General features: G+C 33.2%; 1 protein-coding gene across 2 annotated transcripts in view; it reads left to right on the top strand.

The window, feature by feature from the left end:
* The window catches only part of COPS2 (COP9 signalosome subunit 2), a 49,824-nt gene that overhangs the window by 9,985 nt on the left and 20,819 nt on the right, over positions 1–19,020 (top strand). For both annotated transcript variants that reach the window (XM_051980611.1, XM_051980610.1), the window contains exon 2: positions 18,720–18,833. In XM_051980611.1, coding sequence (XP_051836571.1) covers positions 18,720–18,833 — 114 coding nt within the window. The remainder of the gene's footprint in view (positions 1–18,719; positions 18,834–19,020) is intronic.

Below are 19,020 nucleotides of genomic sequence, written 5' to 3'. Positions count from 1 at the left end.
TAGTCCAATACTTGTTAAATGTGTTAAAATATATGTTAAATCATTATTTGTACTAGAAAAAACTGGAAATAACCCAAATGTCCAACAATAAAAGAAGGGTTAAATCATTTCACATTTATGAGGTGAAATACTATAGAACAGTTAAGATAACTTGCATGAAGAATTAAAAGAAATATAGAAAGACCTTTATATTAAATAATGTAAAACAACAACACAGAACCAGAAGAATAGAATATGCACTAGCCACAGTCTTAACTCCAAATATGTAAATGTGAATGGGAATAAATTTTAAAAAGAATGCTGTTGTGTGTCTGTATGTATACACATACATATATAAAATTCAAAAATTTAAATTTCTCCAATTACACAAAAAGATAATTTTCAGCATTCCTTTTTTTTTTAATAAAATTTTGAGTTCCAAAATTTTTCTGCCCTCTACCCTTTCCAAGAAAGCAAGCTATCTAATATAGGTTATACATACATAGTTATTTTAAACATTTATTTAAATATTTGGGTTTTGAGTTTTTTTTGACAAGGTGAAAGAGGCTATCTCAATTTCTACCTAATCTTCATCACTATGTGGGTGTCAAACTGAGAGCTGTTAAAACACTTAAGATCAAGCTCTCCCACTGGCATCCAAGTCCATCTCCAGTTGTCATGATCTGTATCTGACTACTGGACCTAGATGGCTCTGGAGAGTAGGTGAGGTAGGTGATCTTGCACAGCTCTCCCTCACGTAAATCCAATTTGCTTGTCATGGCATCACGCGGTGCCATGTTCCTCTGAAAACGAAGGACAAACAACAACAAACATTTTTCCATTAGTCATGTTGTGAAAGAAGAAAGAAAAAAGGGGAAAGCCATGAAAAAATAAAAAAAGTTAAAACAATATGCTTTTGATAAGCATACAGACGCCATAGTTCTTTCTCTATCCTGAATAGTATTTTCCATATCCAGTCTTTTGGAATCGACTTGAATCACTGTATTGCTGAGAAGAGCTAAATCAGTCATAGTTGATCATTACACAGCCTTGCTTTTACTGTGTATAATGTTCTGGTTCTGCTCACTTCAGTCAGTATCAGTTCATGTAAGTTTTTACAGGTTTTTCTGAAATCTATCTGCTTGCTCACAATAGCAGTCCATTCCATTCATATACCACAACTTGCTCAGTCATTTCCCAGTGTATGGGCATTCCCCTCAATTTCCAATTCTTAGCCACCACAAAAATATCTGCTGTAAATATTTTTGTACATACAGGTATTTTTTCCCCTTTTATGATCTCTTTAGCATACAACACCTATTAGTGGCAATTTTGGATCAAAGGGTATAAAATCAGCTTGATTGCCCTTTGAGTATAACGCCAAACTGCTTTCCAAAATAGTTGGTTCAGTTCACAACTCCACCAGTAATGCTTTAGTGTCCCAATTTTCCCACATGCTCTCCAACATTTGTCATTTTCCTTTTCTATTATATGAGGCATTCTGATAAATGTAAGGTGGTATCTCAGAATTGTTTGATTTGCATTTCCTTAATAATGATTTAGAGCATTTTTCATATGACTACAGATGGTTTTAATTTCTTTATTTGAAAACTGCTTGTTCATATCCTTTGACCATTTATTAATTGGGGAATGACTTGTATTATAAATTTTACTCAGTTCTAAATGGATACCTATCAGTTGGAGAATGGCTGAATAAGTTATGGTATACAAATGTTATAGAAAGAAATGATCAGGAGGATGATTTTAGAGAGGCTTGGAGAGACTTACATGAACTTATGCAAAGTGAAATGATTGATATTATATGATGATCAATTCTGATGAACATGACTCTTTGCAACAATGAGATAATTGATGCCAGTTCCAATGATCTTTTGATGAAAAGAGCCACCTACACCCAGAGAGAAGACAGGGAATTGAATGGGTATCACAACATAACATCTCCAATTGATGTTTTTCCAGATCTGACTTTATTTCATGTAAAAAGTATTTTGTAAATGTGTTTATGTAATTCTGGGTTTGTAGACTCCCAAATATTTTATATTATCTACAATTATTTTAAATGGAATTTCTCTATTTTTACTGTTGGGTTTTGTTGGTAACATAAGAAGTGCTTATGATTTATGTGCATTTATTTTATATCCTGTAATTTTGCTAAAGATAATTGTTTCAGGTGTTTTTCAGTTGATTCTCTAGTATTCTCTCTGTATATCATCATATGATCTGCAAAGAGGGATAGTTTTGTTTCCTCATTGCCTATTTAAAATTCTTTCAATTTATTTCTTCTTCTTTTATTGCTAAAACTAACATGTTTAGTTCAATATTGAATATTAGTGGTAATAATGGGTATCCTTGTTTCATCTCTGATAGCAAGGCTTCCAGCTTATTACAGATAATGGTTGCTGATGGTTTTAGAAAAATAAAACTTATCATTTTAAGAAAAGTTCCATTTATCCATTCTCAGGTGTTTTTAATAAGAATAAGTGCAGTATTTTGTCAGAATCTTTTCCATCTGTTGAGATACATGATTTCTATTGTTTTTTGTTATTGATATAATCAGTTATGCTAATAATTTTCCTAATATTGAACTAGCCCTGAATTCCTGGTATAAATCCCACCTGGTCATAGTATATTATCTTAGTCATAAATTGCTGTAATCTCTTCTCTGTTATTTTAAAATTTTTGCATCAATATTCGTTTGGAAAACTGGTCTATAATTTTCTTTCTTTATTTTGATTTCATGATTTAGGTAGCAGTACCATATTTGTGTCATAAAAAGAAGTTTGGTAGGACTCCATCCATTTTTCCAAGTTTTTTATATAGTATGGGAATTAATTATTCTTTCAATGTTTGGTTGAATTCACTTGCAGATTCATCTGGCTATAGAGATCCCAGGGAGTTCACTGGTGATTTATTCAATATTTTTTTTACAAAACTTTAGCAAAATTAAATATTTTGTTTCCTTTCTGTTAATCTGTGAAATTTATATTTTTGTAAATAATTATCCATTTCATTTCAATCACCAGATTGGCATACAGTTAGGCAAAAGAGCTTCTAATTATTGCTTTAATCTCCTCTTTATTTTTGATGCTAATAATTTGATTTTCTTCTTTAAAAAAATCAAATTAACCAAAGATTCATCTTTTTTTTATAAAAGAGCTTAGTTTTATTAGTTTACTAGTTTTTTGTATATTTTGCACAGTAACAACAACATAGTATAATGAACAAATGTGAATAACCTATTTTTTCAGCAATACAATGATCTAAGACAATTCAAAGAACCCATGAAGAAAAATGGTGCCTACCTTCAGAGAAAGAACTGATAGAATTTTAATGTAGATTGAAACATACTTTATAAACTTTTATTTTTTTCTTATTAATCTCTCCTTTGATTTTCAGAATTTCTAATTTGATGTTTAATTGCAGATTTTTACTTTGTTCTTTTTCAAGGTTTTTAAATTGAATGCTCAATTCATTGATCTACTTTTTTAAAATTTTATTTATGTAAGCATTGAGAAATAAAAAAATTTCCCTGAAGTATTGCTTTAGCTGCATTCCATAAATTTTGGTATGTTGTCTTGGTTTTTTTGATGAAATTATTGATTGTTTCCATAGTTTGTTGTTTGACCCCTTTAGAATTCTTTATGATAGATTATTTAGTTTGCAATTGATTTTTAATCTGTCTTTCCAGGCCCTTTATGACATGTGATTTTTATTACATCATGATCTGAAAGGGATACATTTAATATTTCTTCCTTCATTTAAATGTGAGGTTTTTGTGCCCTAATATGGGATCATTTTTTGTGAAGTGGCATGTACTGCTGAATAACAGATATATCCCTTTTTATATCCATACAGTTTTCTCCAGAGATCTTCAGCTTTTCTAAAATTCTATTCACCTTTCACCTCCTTAACTTCTTGTTTATTTTGTAGTTAGATTTATCTAGTTCTGAGAGGGGAAAGTTGATATTCCCACTGGTATAGTTTGTCTTTTCTTGCAACTCATTCAACTTCTAAGAGTTTGAATGCTATATTAGTTGGATCATATATGTTTAGTGTTGGTATTACTTCCTTGTCTGTGGTAACTTTTAGAATGTGGTTTCTTTCTTTTTTTTTTTTTTTATTTTTAAAATTAGTTCTATTTTTGCTTTTGCTTTGTGTGAGATGAGGATTGCTCCTCCAGCTTTTTATCTTTACTCTGTATTTCTCCCCTTCAATTGTTTCTTTTCTTTTCTTTTTTCTTTTTTTTTTTCTTTCTTTCTTTCTTTCTTTTTTTTTTGTTGAGGCAGTTGGAGTTAAATGATTTGTCCAGAGTTATACAGCTAGGAAGTGTTAAGTGTCTGAGTCCAGATTTTAACTCAGATCCTCCTGACTTCAGTCACTGGTGCTCTATCCACTGCACCACCTAGCTTTACTTCCTTCACTACCCTCCTTCAACTGTTTCTTATAAACATTGTAGGATTCTAGTTTTTAATCTATTCTGCTATCCATTTCCATTTTATGGGAGAGTTCATCTCATTTACATTCACAATTATGATTACTAACTGTATTTCCTTTCATCCTATTTATGTCATATTCCAAGACCTTCTGATCCTTTAAACGTGTCTCCTTACCATATGAATTGTTTCTTTCTGGCTGCTCTCAATATTTTCACCTTGACCTGATAATTCTGGAATTTGGCTACAATAGCTTGGAGTTTTTATTTTGGGGTCTCTTCCAGAAGGTGATCAGTGTATTTATTCTTTCAATGACTATTTTGTCTTCTAGTTCTAGAATATCAGGGCATGATAATTTCTTTATGATCCAGACTCTATTTTTGATCATGGCTTTTAGATAGTCCAGTAATTCTTAAATTATTTCTCCTGGATCTATTTTTCAGGTCAATTGTTTTTCTAATGGGGTATTTTACATTTTTGACTTTTTTTTTTTCATTTTTTTGAGATTCTTTGACTGTTGATATTTTATAGAATCCTCAGCTTCCACTTGCCCAACCCTAATTTTTAAGGAATTATTTTCTTCAGTTAGCTTTTATAACTCTTTTTTCATTTGACCAGTGCTATTTTTAAAGAAGTTGTTTTCTTCAGTGAATTCCATCCCCCACCCCCAATTTGGCCAGTTCTATTCTTTAAAGAGTTGTTTTCTTCAATATATTTTTGTGTTTTCTTTTCCAAGCTGCTGACTCTTTTTTTCATAGTTCTTTTGCATAATTCATTTCTTTTCTCAATTTTTCTTCTACCTCTGTTATTTGATTTTTAAAATCATTTTTGAGCTCTTCCAAGAGCACTTTTTAGGCTTGAGAACAATCTGTGTTCTCCTTTGAGGTTTCATTGTTGTCTTCTTCTGAATTTGTGTTTGGATCTTCCTTCTCACCATGGTAGCTTTCTATGGTTGGGGTTCTTTTTTTGGTTTTTGCTCATTTTTAAAAGTTAAGCTCTGCTCCTGGGATATAGAGGACATTGTTCCAAGATTTTCTTGCACTGCAGGCCAGGGCCCTGTTCATTGACTTTTTTGCATCAGGGCCTCTGAGGCTGACAGCTTACCCACCATTTTAGAGTGACCCAGTCTAGTTATGCTTGTTGTTCCTGTGATTTCTGGGCTGACAGTTTTGCAGGCTGGCCCTGGACTATAGGGCTTAGTTGCTGCTCTGTTTGGTGGCTGAGAGCTTCCTCTTGGCTTACCTGAACACTGTCTGCACCGGGGCTCTGTTCCTTTTTTACCCAAGTGATTAAGGCCTTTCCTGAAGTCCTAAGTTACCTTGGACAGGAAAATTGTTTCACTTTGTCTTTTTGTGGATTCTCTTACTCTAGAATTATTTCAGAGGTTTGATTTACTTTTGTTTCCAGGTGTAATTAGGGAAAGTTCAGGTAATTTCTTGGCTTCTCTCTATCAACTTAGAACAGAAAACTCTTTGTATGTATTTCTTTGCAAGTTGTCTTCCCCATTAGATGCTTAAAAGATACATTCATTAATATGTATGAGTATTATTATAGGACTGTTTTACACAAAATTTTATCCCTGAGGCACAGTAGTTAACAATTTATTAGTAGTGTCAGTATAATGAATACTGATTTTTTAAAATAGTTATTCATCAGAGTAAATTTTAAAAATAGGTTATTATAGACTAAGTCAGGATAAGAAGTTCACTTAGCACATAGTTCCTGGGGCCTTCTCTTAGAAAAGATTGTGCAGACTCCCAAATTTTTCCTTGCTAAACAAGCCAGGTAGGCCATTGTCCTGTTGTGATAGGACAGAATAATAAGAGTGTTTATGTGTGTTATAGAGATTTTGTCATTTCATTTTATGGAATTTCAGATCAAGAAGAACTTTAAAAATTGATTTATGTTTATGTTTAAGATCAAATAAATAAATAAATTTATTTTCCATATCATAAATACCTGTCTTCAGGATAGGAAGTAGTAGACCTGTGAATTTATTGATCCAGGGAATTCTCCAGGGAAAACTCTAGTTTTATCACCTGAGAATTCCCTGGATCAATAAATTCACAGATCTTCTCCCTATCCTGAAGACAGGTATTTATGATATGGAAAATAAATTTATTTTTTTATTCTCTGCAACTTTATTTTTTTCAATGACTAAATGACGAGTCCAGGGTGACACAGCCAATGTATATCAGAGGTGGAAGCAAATTCGGGTGTTCTTGACTTGTACTCTTGACTTTTAAGATAATAATAAGATAATAATTTTAAGATAATAATTTGCTTTCAGATATTGGCTGAATTTTGTCACATATACTTATCTTAAAGGGAAAAAACTCAATTATTCTAATTTCAATTTTTTTCCTTAGGTCTCTGAAAGTGTAGGAGAAGGGAGTCTTTTGCATGAGTTGATCAATTTCATACTGGTATTTTAGGAAACTCTTACAAAGTACAACAGTACTAATTATCCACCATTATCAGAATAAGTGACTTGCCACTGAAAGAATCAAACTTTAACATCTTTAATAATATGTGACTAACTTTCAAAACCAGAGGAAATTGAATATGTTTTAGTCAAACTCGTCATATGGAAATAAGTTTTAAAGAGTAGCACATATTTAACCTATATTTGATTCCTTGCTGTCTTGGGGAAGGGAAAAATAAGAAAGAAAATTTTGGAACACAAAGTCTTACAAAAATGAAACATTAAAAAATTTTTAAAAGATCATTGTTGTCACCTTCATTCTTCCTATTTACCTTTTAATTTTAATTCTGTTTCAGGTTTTTGCTTCTAATCATCTGTGGGTTTTTTGTAAATATAACTTTTTTTTTCAGTTTCAATACAATCTCTTCTCTTTCCCCTATCCATTGACAAAGTAAGAAAAACTTAGAAAAGTGTTTAGTGAAGCAGAACAGATTCCTGCATTAGCAAAGTTGCTTCAGACTTTATTAGTTTTCTTCCTGGAGGTGGATTGAATTTTTCCTTTTAAGTCTTCAGGAACTATAGTTGGTCCCATGAAAACTAAGTTTGTTAAGGATTTTATGTTTAAAAAAAAAAAACAGCTTGAACTAAAGCTTAGAATTTATTACATCTATTTGATTCTTAGACATTATATTTATCACTTTTTCAAGGTTGCAATTGCAAGATGCCTGACTAATGCATAAATGAGATTAACTGTGTTTCAAATTGAGAAATTTTAAGTTTTTTTATCTACATCCACTGAAGCAGAAATAATAATTATAGCTAACATTTGTATAACATTTTAAGGTTTTTACAAAGCTCTTTGCATGTTATCCTATTGATCAATCCTGTGACAAAGATTTTACAGATGAGAAAATGAGACAGAGTTAAATATGTGGCTCACTCTGATTCACCAAGCTAATAAACTTCTCAGGCAGGATTTGAATTTTGGTCTTCCTGACTCTTAAGTCCAATATTCTTTCCATTCCTATCTAGCTACCTAAAGTTCTATTTCAGTTCCCCTGTAAAATGTGAGTCAGCTAGGTGGTATAGCACCAGTCCCAGAGCAGGAAGACTCAAATCCAGCCTCAGACACTTAGTATGTGATCCTGGGACCTCTGGTTTCTTTGTTAAGAAAACCTCAAATGGGGTCATAAAGAGTTAGACACAATTGAAACAACTCAATGACAAAATGGGATGTGGAGGTGACCCTGGATTCTTGAAGTTTCTGCTTGCAGAGAACACATTCTGATAGAACCACTTAGCTAGAAAGACTTGAGTATGAACTCAGAGATAGTATGTTGTGAGAATTAGGTAGGCTAAGTTTGGAAAGGCTCTTTGTGAGATGAGACAGCAGGTGTGGAATGGTTTGGGGATTTTTGTTTTATAGCCATTACATCTCCGAAGATTATTTTTAGCACATTTTTAGTGCAGAGCAGTTGGAATTTTTTATATGTAGAGAGTGAATACCTACACTAATGATGTTAAGGATGTTTTGTTAATACTGAAGTATTATCATCCTGTCTTAGATTTAATTTTTTAAAATTTCTTTTCTTGAATGATTTTCTCTAAAATGAATGTTGGAGAAAAGAAGTATCAGAGTATACTAAGTATTGCAAGTAAGATATTTCTCTTTGGTGAGTTGATCTCACCTTTAAAAATTCATGTAAAAATTGGTCAGATTCCATGTTTACCATGTATAGATTTATTTAGATATATAGCTGAAAGGGAAGGATCTTAGAAGTCATTTAGTCCATCCCCCCTCATTTTCCAAATTCTGAGGTAATGAAGGCTCATATGGGCTATGTGACCTAATTATGTTATCAGTGGCAGAGCTGATTTTCAAATTCAGTTCCTACCCTTGTAGGTTCAGAACCTACTCTTGGTTCTATATTTTAAGTTTTCTGGGCTTTAATTTCTTTTTCTTTAAAACAAGAGGATTTAACTAGATAATAGTCATGATCTCTTCCAGCTCTAGATCAATGTTCTTCTGATTGCATATCCAATGCTTTTTCCCCCATTGAACCAATTTCATGAAATTTTGATTAGTCCTTTGGACAGTCTACCATTTGTTACTTTTCTTAAGAGAGAATCCTTACCAGCCTAAGTAAGAGCTATATGATCATGTTTATCCACTTGTGCCTTAGCTAGTATCTATTCCTAAGTTTACACATATTGCTAATCTAGGTCTATATATATGTCATTGGACTATGTCCCTAGACCCATGCATAACCAGGTTGTCCTGTCTTCAGACATCTTTTGACTAATAGCGTTCTTTTATTGATTTCAAACTAATTACATTAAAGAGTATCCATAAGTAAAAGCAAAAATAAATAATTTTGTTAGTCATAAATTATAAATCTTAGACCCAACAGTTGTACCATTTTTCATTTGCTTTGTTTTTGTTTTATTTCTTCTCCTTTTTTCAAGGACTGGCATAATATAGGACATTTGTCAGTTTCAACTGATAAATTGCTGTTCTTATTGAATAGTGTTTTATGCCTGTTTAGAAATAAATACAGTATCATTGTCAGATTTTTGGTAATACTTTTCTCCTATTGTCAGCTTCGGTGTTGGATTTTCCTTGGATTTCCTGTAGGTCCTTTGCTGGATTTTCATCTATTTACTTTGGCTTCCTTTTATTGATATTTTTCACTTACATTGTAGTAGTCACTATATATTGTTTTGATTCTGCTTGTTTTGCTATCAGTTTATTATCAGTTCATTTAAAATTTCCTACATTTCTCATATCTGACATTTCTTAATGCACAATCTTCCTTTACATTTATGTATCATACTTTGCTGTATTTTTAACCATAATCCAATTTGTTACCACAAAAGTGTCTGCTATGAATAGTTTGATATATATTGAATCTTCATGTCTATCTTTGACTTCTTGGGATATATGTCTAGTAGTAGAATTTTCAGGGGTTAAAGGATATGGATAGTTTATGACAATTTGCAGGTTAGAGGTTATGAAGACTTTTCTTGCACAATTCCGATTTGATAAACAGAACAGTTGGATCAGTTTACAGCTCCATCAACAGTATATACCTCAGCCATCATAACCTCCATCATGTCCTATAATCTAAATTGATCAGAGCGCCTTTGGGGAACACAGCTTACAGTTAAAAGTAACTTATGAAAGTTTTTTGTTGTTGTTGTGTACTATATGGAATCCCTACCCCAAAAAACTAGCCTGAGGTAAGACTGCCAAGGTCTGAAAATGTCCTGTTCTGCTTAAGTTAAAATCTACTGATTGTTTAGCATCCCCTTCTGTAAAAGAATTCTAACATAACATACCACTTTCTGTGTTCTAAAACAATTTTAGGTTTTATTCCAAGAAACTAAATCTGTAAATGCTATTATACCTTACACTTCCAAAATTTAGAAATTTGTTCTTTTATATGTTTAGTATGATGATATCAGAACTATGATCTTAAATAATGTCTTCTGCATGTGTGGCGGATTTTTGGCAAATTGGAATATATCTCCATATTCAGTTTGTTATTTAGGTTCAGCAAACATTCATTAAGTTGCCATTATGGGCATGCACTGCATGAGCTATTGTAAATACAAAAATGAAATTAATATGGTCTGTACCTCAAGGATCTTAGAGTTTTATTTAATAAAAAAGATAAATGAATAGTCTTACTTGGAAACACTTGAATTATAACCACACGCACACATACATCTAACAACAGCTTGCCATTCTTTTCTTCCCACTTTAATATTTTCTTTCTAATTTGCCATTCCCTGCTTGAGACAAACAGTATCAGTCATCTTTCCTGAGACCTTCTACTCAGCTGCATTTCAGAATTATAAATGCAGTGGCTGCACAAAAGAATCAAATCAGTATCTTCAAAACCTCTTCCTTCTATATTCTGGGAACTATAGCTATTCCTCTACTTTAGTGATCATTCTAACTCATGTATGTAATCAGTAGAATCTGGATCTATTAAGTGTAGAAGTTTGTGACCTTGGATGAGGAGTGGGGGAAGGATTGCATCTTTATTTTCATTAACTGCTATACCCCGTGTAATCATGTGCATTGTATTTTATGCATTTGAAACAAAAATGGGTTTATAGGCTTCACCATATTGTGAAAAGAGTGACACAAAAAGTTAAGGGCCAATTTGTCACACTGATCAGTACTTCTTAAGAACCCTTACATCTTTAGCCCCATCTATTCATTTAACCACCTATTTCTTGTAAGCTACTAATATACCTACACATACTCCCATTCCTCTTTTCCCTGTACTGTTACCATAGTTACCACACTCCTGACAGAACCACCAAAGAAGTGGATCTAATAGGTAAATGAAAGAGAGGGAGAAAGGAAACTATTCCAGTCACTATACTAAATGCTTTATAAATATCTTCATTTGATCCTCATAACAATCTTGGAAAAGGGTCCTTTCATATCCATTGTACAGTTGAATAAACGGAGGCAGACAAATTAGGTGATTTGGTCAGGCTCACACAACTAGTAAAGTATTTGAGGAAGATTCAAGTCTTCCTGATTCTAGGTCTTGGGCTCCATCTATTCCAACAGTAGAATCAGACTGAAATAGAAAGAGGATTGACTAAACTATAAGAATCTCTGTGAACCATTTAGAAAATCACATACTAACATTATGTTCTATTGTAATTTTATATGTTTTGTTAAGTATTTCACGATTACATTTTAATTCTGTTGGAACCCTGGAATGTTGTAGACTATGTTTGATACCTCTGCACTGTATCACCTAGCTGAGCATACATATTATGAGTGCAGTGTTCCAAGCAATAACAATACATTTTCTCCTATAATACTTCAGTATATAATTAGGTCCTTTTTCCTCATTAATATAGGTTTTTAATCATTTTTGACCTTATCCCATAAACCACTGCATGTTGGAGACCTAGGTCTTACTGTCCTGTGAATAATAGTGTTACACTAATAGGTGACGTAGTGGATAGAGAACCGCCCTGAAGCCAGGAGGACCTGAGTTCAAATCTGATCTCAGACACTTAACACTTTCTAGCAATGTGACCCTGGGCAAGTCACTTACTCCCAGTTGTCTCTGCAAAAAAAAAAAAAAAAAAAGTTGAGGAAAGGTCTCATGTTAGAAATAGAATGGAAGCAGAACTTTGAATAAAACAAGCAATGCTAGTAGAGGCTTTTTTTTTTTTTTTTTTTGAAAAGGAAATTTATTCATTCATTCATTCATTTATTCATTCATTCATTTATTTATTTAAAATAACTTTTTATTGATAGAACCCATACCAGGGTAATTTTTTACAGCATTATCCCTTGCATTCACTTCTGTTCCCATTTTTCCCCTCTTTCCCTCCACCCCCTCCCCCAGATGGCAAGCAGTCCTTTACATGTTGAATAGGTTACCTAGTAGAGGCTTTAGAGGTATAGTACATACCTGCATGGAAACAATATACAAAGGCACAGAAATAGAAGGTAGAATGTCATATTTAGAACTAGCAAGTGGGCTAGTTGGCCTGAAATATAATTTGTATGAAGGAATATAATAGTGAAGCTGATCCTATAGGCAGTGGAGGCCATTGGATCCATAATAACTTTGAGAAAAAGTTCATGAAGTGATCAGACCTGTGTTTAAAGAATATTACTTTATCAGTCGTGTGGAGGCTGTGTTGGAGAGGGGAGAGTTGAGTCAAGGAGATCAATTAGGAGGCTATTGCAATACACTTGTTATGCTAAGGAGTGTATATAGGCTGTTGAAGAAAAGAGAAAAAGTTTAGTTAAAACTTGAGTCTGTCTCCTTGAGTCTTGCCTATAGACTCAGGATGATATTTGACAACACATTACCCATTGTCCATTATATTACATGAGAAGTGCATAACCTGTGATCCAGACCCCCTATGTCCCCTGGATTGACATGGGCTAGTTTAGTTACTAGGGACCTGACATGGAAGGATTTTTTGTTTGTTTGTTTTATGTTTTGTTTTTTGGCTATTCGTGTCTACCTGAAGTTAATATATTAAAATCTCCAAACTGAAGCTTGGCTATATAGCTCAAGTGAGTGGTTTACTAATGTAGATGACTATATCTCTTAATTCCCCCAAGGCCACTTGTACAATATGAATATCTGATATGACATTTTTTTTTTCAGTCATTAGTGTAAGATATTCAGTACTCTTGAAAAAGCTTTCCTTTTTCTTTTCCTTGAGGGACCCCAGTCCCTCAATCAATTATTCCTGAAATACCTAGTCATTTCTCTTTCTCGTTTAGTAGCTGCACCTTCCTATTTTGTATTATACATATCTGTATGTAATTTGTATCTGAATCTAGAGTTTCTTTTTTTCTTTATTTTTTTGTTTTCCAAAACATATGCATGGATAATTCTTCTTCTTCTTCTTTTTTTTTTAATAACTTTTTATTGACAGAACCGAACCCATGCCATGGTAATTTTTTACAACATTATCCCTTGCACTCACTTCTGTTCCGATTTTTCCCCTCCTTCCCTCCATCCCCTCTCCCAGATGGCAAGCAGTCCTATACATGTTAAATATGTTACAGTATATTCTAGATATAATATGTGTACAGAACCGAACAGTTCTCTTGTTGCACAGGGAGAATTGGGGTCAAAAGGTAGAAATAACCCGGGAAGAAAAACAAAAATGCAAACAGTTTTACATTCATTTCCCAGTGTTCTTTCTTTGGGTGTAGCTGCGTCTGTCCATCAATGATCAACTGAAACCGAGTTAGATCTCTTTGTCAAAGAAAGCATGGATAATTCTTAAACATTAACCCTTGCAAAACCTTGTGTTCTAGTTTGCCTCTTCTTCCCCTATCCCTCTCCTAGATGGCAAGTAATCCAGTATAAACAATTTTGGAAATGTATGTTAAATCCAATATATGCATACATATTTATGCAATTATCTTTCTGCATAAGAAAAATCAAATCAAACCAGAAAAAAAAGAGAAAGAAAATAAAATGCAAGCAAACAACAACAAAAAGAGTGAAAATGCTATCTTGTGATGCACACTTCTCTGTGGATGTAGATGGCTCTCTTCATCATAAGACCATTGGAAATGGTTTGAATCATCTTATTGTTGAAGAGCGCCACATCCATCAGAATTGATCTTTGTATAATCTTATTGTTGTCGTGTATAATGATTTCCTAGTTCTGCTCATTTCACTTTGCATCACTTCTTTCATCAAATAAAATAACTCTTACACACACTCTCTTTTTTATAAAATTTTCATTTAAAAATTTTTTAATAAAATTTTATAAAATAAAATTTTTCATATACAGTATCAAATTCACTTAAAGTAGATATATCACGAGATCTAGATCAGAATGGCAGAATTAATTTCTCTTAAATTCTATTTTATTATGTTTAAGAGGAAACTTCATTAGTAGGATCAGAAATGTGCTTTTTGCTTAGATATAGAAGCCTTTCCCACTTACTGATCCTAAGAGAAAAGGATCACGTCAGAATAGCTTGCTTTTTTTGTTCCAAACTAAGATACTAATTAAAAGCAGTGGAAAAGATTTTTAAAAATTATTTTAAATAATGGAACATTATGAGTTAGAAGATGAGAGCAACTTAAAAATTAGGGTGACTAAAGTAGATAATTTTGAGTAAGGGGAGGTTTGAACCTTTGATTTCCTTGATTTAGGGAACTCCTGAGTGAGGAATTTCTACTAGGGAGGTAGAGGTCTGCATCCTTTCTGCAACTTTCAATCTTGGAAAATTACCTAGAATCTTTAAAAAGTTGTGACTTGGTCCAGGGTTGCAGAACCACTTTGTGTATCAGAGGCAGGATTTGAATCTTAAGTTTTTGTGGCTCTGAGACTGGCTCTCTGACCATAGTTCACTGAGATTTTTTTTTTTTTGAGACTTTTAAATATGCCACAACTTAAAAAGCAACAGACATAAAAAAGAAAAGCCAGAATGGAAAACTCTGTAATAAATATAATGAAAATAGTGCTAGTTTTGAAAGTCGTTTCACTTGAGTTCCATTCCTGGTTCTGCTACTTTGTCTACCTACATGTTTTGACTTTAGTTACTTAACTGAGCTTCAATTTTTTCAACTATAAAATGAGAGACTAATCCATAAAACCAAGATTCCTTTCAACTCTTACGTCTTTTAGCTATGACTATTTATTAGATTGCAAACAATCTGGAGTAAGAGAGACGAACACCATGAATTACTCTTTTTCAGAAATCTTTCACAGGTGTAACAATTTAAATTTGGCAAAAAATCTTAGAGAAAATCCAGTCTGACCCTCTGGATTTAGAACTGAGGCTAGAAGAGGAAAAGTGACTTGTTCAATCACACCAATCACACAGAAAGTAGCAGAGCCAGAGTTTGACCCCAAATCTTCCAGTTCTAGATTCAGTGTATTTTTCTACTCTACAACTTCAGAAGCAATGATCAGCATTAACATTTTGGAACAAAAATGTAATCAACTTTAAGTTTTTAGTGTCCATCATGAAGCTTGGGCTTTCTTCTCTGGAAATAATATTGGTAATTTAATATTTATGGCAATATTAACGGATAAATTATTAAACCCCTATATAAGGAAGTGGTAAAGTGGATTTTTACTTTGAGATTTTGTTATTTCAGATCCTTAAGGACCTTTTGAGAATTTAGGGAAAGTATTTCTCAGTACAATTATTTTTCTTTTGTGTTTTGTCTTTACAACAGACCATTTCCTCCTTGAGAGGAAGGATCATTCACTTGTAGCACGATGCTTAGTAATTGCTTAATAAATGCTTGATGATTATTTTATATGCATATTCGTATACCCTTCATGATGACAACTTAATTCATAAAATGGTGGTGAAAATATTTCTCCTCTAGGCAAAACCAAATTGCATTTCAATCATTCAGCAGGTATGTATTGAGCAACTCAGGGATCCTGCAGCAGGTACAGTAAGAGAGATGAGAAGTACAAGGCAGGAGCTTATAGTTTTTAACATTTGTTTTCTTTGTCAGTTCTTTATAAGGGTATCCACGTCTCATTATATCAGTGCAATATAGAATAACTATTCCTCTCTCTTGCTCATGATTATCGTTAGATGTCACTTTAGGACCCTTGTGACAGTTGCCGATACTAGAACCATGACCTTTACAAGTTAGACTGTGTTATAAATCACTCACAAGTGAATTGTCCTGACTTGCCCATGAATCGGGTTCAAGTGAGGCAAAATTACACAGTCATTAGCCTTACTCATTTCCAGAGTCTTCCACCTCATCCACCTTCTTTAAATTCAGCCTCTGAGTGCACCCTGCCAGGCAAGTAAAGCTTAATGTTACTCTCAGCAGGAATCAGGACCAGCTATCCACTGTTTAAGGAAAAAACATTAATTTGTAGTAAACAAAATATTTCAACTCTTGATTAAAATTTACTACATTAATTTCATTGTACTGTGATCTATCTTTAATCGTTCTCTTGCCCATCATGTAGAGCATTACAGAGTTCGACAGAAGATGTATTATGTTCTTGTCTCTACACCCTTGTTTTGGGATTATTTTTAATTGGCTATTAACTTGCTCTTTGTCTTGTGGCATCTTGCTGGTGACCTTGTAGCTGAGATGAAATTTTCATCTTATGTTTTATAAGGCAGTATTTTTTGTTTTATTTTGTTATTTTATTCTGGGCTATATGTAGTTCACATTTAGAGCATCAGAGCTGGAATCGGAGAAAACTAACTTCAAATCATGCTCAGAACATTGACAAATTGTGATTCCAGACAAATTCCATGTTCTAGCATATGAGGGCAAAAATGTCATTTTTTCCCCAAATAATATTTGTGAAGTTATTTGCAACCCTAAAAGTTATTGATAGTTATTGCCATTATACTTCTTGTGATAGTTTTTAAATGTTAGTGCCATTTTTAATATCTCATAGGTGCTGCCTTGTTTGGTAGAATAATAAATTGGAAAACTTGTTTTCACAATCTGGTATTTGTAGTAAATTTTCTGCTTGGTCTTTTTTTTCTTTCTTTGTATACCTTTTGAAATTGACATTTGTTTCAGTAGGCCAGTCCTCATAATCCTATTTAACTTGCAGTGTACTATTACTGGCATTTTACCTAAATTCATTTTACTACCTTGCTTCTGTCACACAGTGTTTTAATTTTCATCTTTCATATATAGGAGCTACTGTGTGCCAGTAGCTAAGCACTTTAACAATGTCATTTCATTTGAACTAAACAAAGACTTTGCAAGATTTTAGGTATACACAGGGACTCCCATCTCCAGGCCACAGAAGTTACTACATTTATCTAGGTTAAGATTTTAGGATTATTTCTTTGTGGGGGGAGAGGAAGTGTGGGGGACTGCTATAAGGCTCAGCTTCTTAAATTGTGGTTTGCATATGGAGTCTCATAACTGAATGAGGAGGTCATGAAATTACTGTTTATTATTAGTAAGTGTTTCATTTGCATACCTATTTTATGTACTTATATGCCCAGGGTCAGTGGGCTAAAAATTAGTGAATAACTTAAATTTTCTAAGTCATAGTTTCCCTGGATTGAGGGAGGGAAAAATGGGGGGGGGGAGAGGGGGAGGAATCCACTTTTATTTATTTATTAAATGGCTTGCTACATGTCAGTCACTGTGCTAAGCGCTTTACAGATATTATCTCATGTGATCTCCACAATAATCCTATGAGGTAGGGGCTATTATAATCCCCATTTATAAGTGTAGAACTGAGGACAGACAAATTAAATGGCCCACTATCACCTAGTAATGGCTGAGGCTGTATTTGAACTCAAGTTTTCCTAACTGAAGGCCCAGCATTCTGTCCTTTTTACCCTACCACCTAGCTTCCACTGCTAGGCCGAGCTAGCCCCTAATACTGGTTCTTGTTAGTGGAGAAAGAGGGACATGCATGACTCCCAATATAGTATGCAGCTGGCTGTTTTCTCTCTTTGACTAAAGATTTTTCCTCCTTGCTGCTAGTGAGGTGGGAACAAAAGAAAACTGGGTTTCATAGGAGGAAGGCTGATGAAAGGAGACTTGGTGGTTCAGGCAGTTGAGGTTAGAAGAGGTTTGATCTGCATCAGGAAATGAAAGGAAAGTGAATTCTGTGTGGCAGCGGAGAGTAAAAAACTTGTTTGGATAGCTGCTTTGGTGCTGTTCTTTAAAAGTGAGTGAGACTGCTTGTTCTTCCCATACACACAGTTCTACAAAATTTTTATTACTGTACCCGGGCTTGAGAGTTGAGAAGTAGTAAATAAGACAAAAACACAGGAATATTGAAAGCTAAGATGGTAAATTTACCGCTCATTTCCTAAGAACTTCACATTTTTTTCACTCCTTTTGTTTCTATGCTTTCAAGCTGTGGAAAATATTCTTTTAATCTGAAGAAGGAAAAAGTGTTTGTAGATACAGTCTGTTGTCCAGTTGATTCCCAGACTATTTGAGAAAGATAAATTTCTTTTAAGAAGCACATGCCATGTTTTACTTTTCTTTCCCTCCTTTTCATTTTTACATTTCCCTACAATCAAATATAGGTATTATCCATAGTAAATAGATATAGATAGAAGTAAATTGAACTCTAGCTTATTACAGTCAAAACTTACTTGTGAAATACTTACACTTGCTATACTTACTATGGGTCTCTAAAACTTGTTATCATCATGAAGTTTTAGAGGAAAGAAGTTTGAGAAAAGGACATTTTCCTGTTTAAGTTTATTTGCCTTAACTAAGTTGTCACAGACAACTTTAGCATTTGTATTTTTTTAACTCTCATACTGGATATCAGTTAATGGATAGTGATAAAAATTTCAAGACAAGTTTTTGCTAGTGTCTTGATTTTCTATGTTCATTTTTCTTCCTAAAATATAGGAATACTCTGAAGATAGTAACTCTGAACCAAATGTGGATTTGGAAAACCAGTACTACAATTCCAAAGCGTTGAAGGAAGATGATCCAAAAGCAGCATTAAGTAGTTTCCAGAAGGTACTTATTTTTAAAAACTACTTTTATTAGCTTGATATTTGTGAATATTAGCATGTGTATGTGTATATATATAATTTATGTAGAACAAATAAGACTATTTGTTATATATGTACAAATAGCTTTAAAAGATCATAAATATTATAAGTTATTCTGTAGCTACAATAAAACTGTTAACATTCATTTGCAT

This window comes from Antechinus flavipes, chromosome 2, assembly GCF_016432865.1.
Source record: "Antechinus flavipes isolate AdamAnt ecotype Samford, QLD, Australia chromosome 2, AdamAnt_v2, whole genome shotgun sequence".
Lineage (NCBI taxonomy): Eukaryota > Metazoa > Chordata > Mammalia > Dasyuromorphia > Dasyuridae > Antechinus > Antechinus flavipes.
The sequence above is the reverse complement of the archived record's forward strand: the minus strand, read 5'-3'. Positions and strand labels throughout refer to the sequence as shown.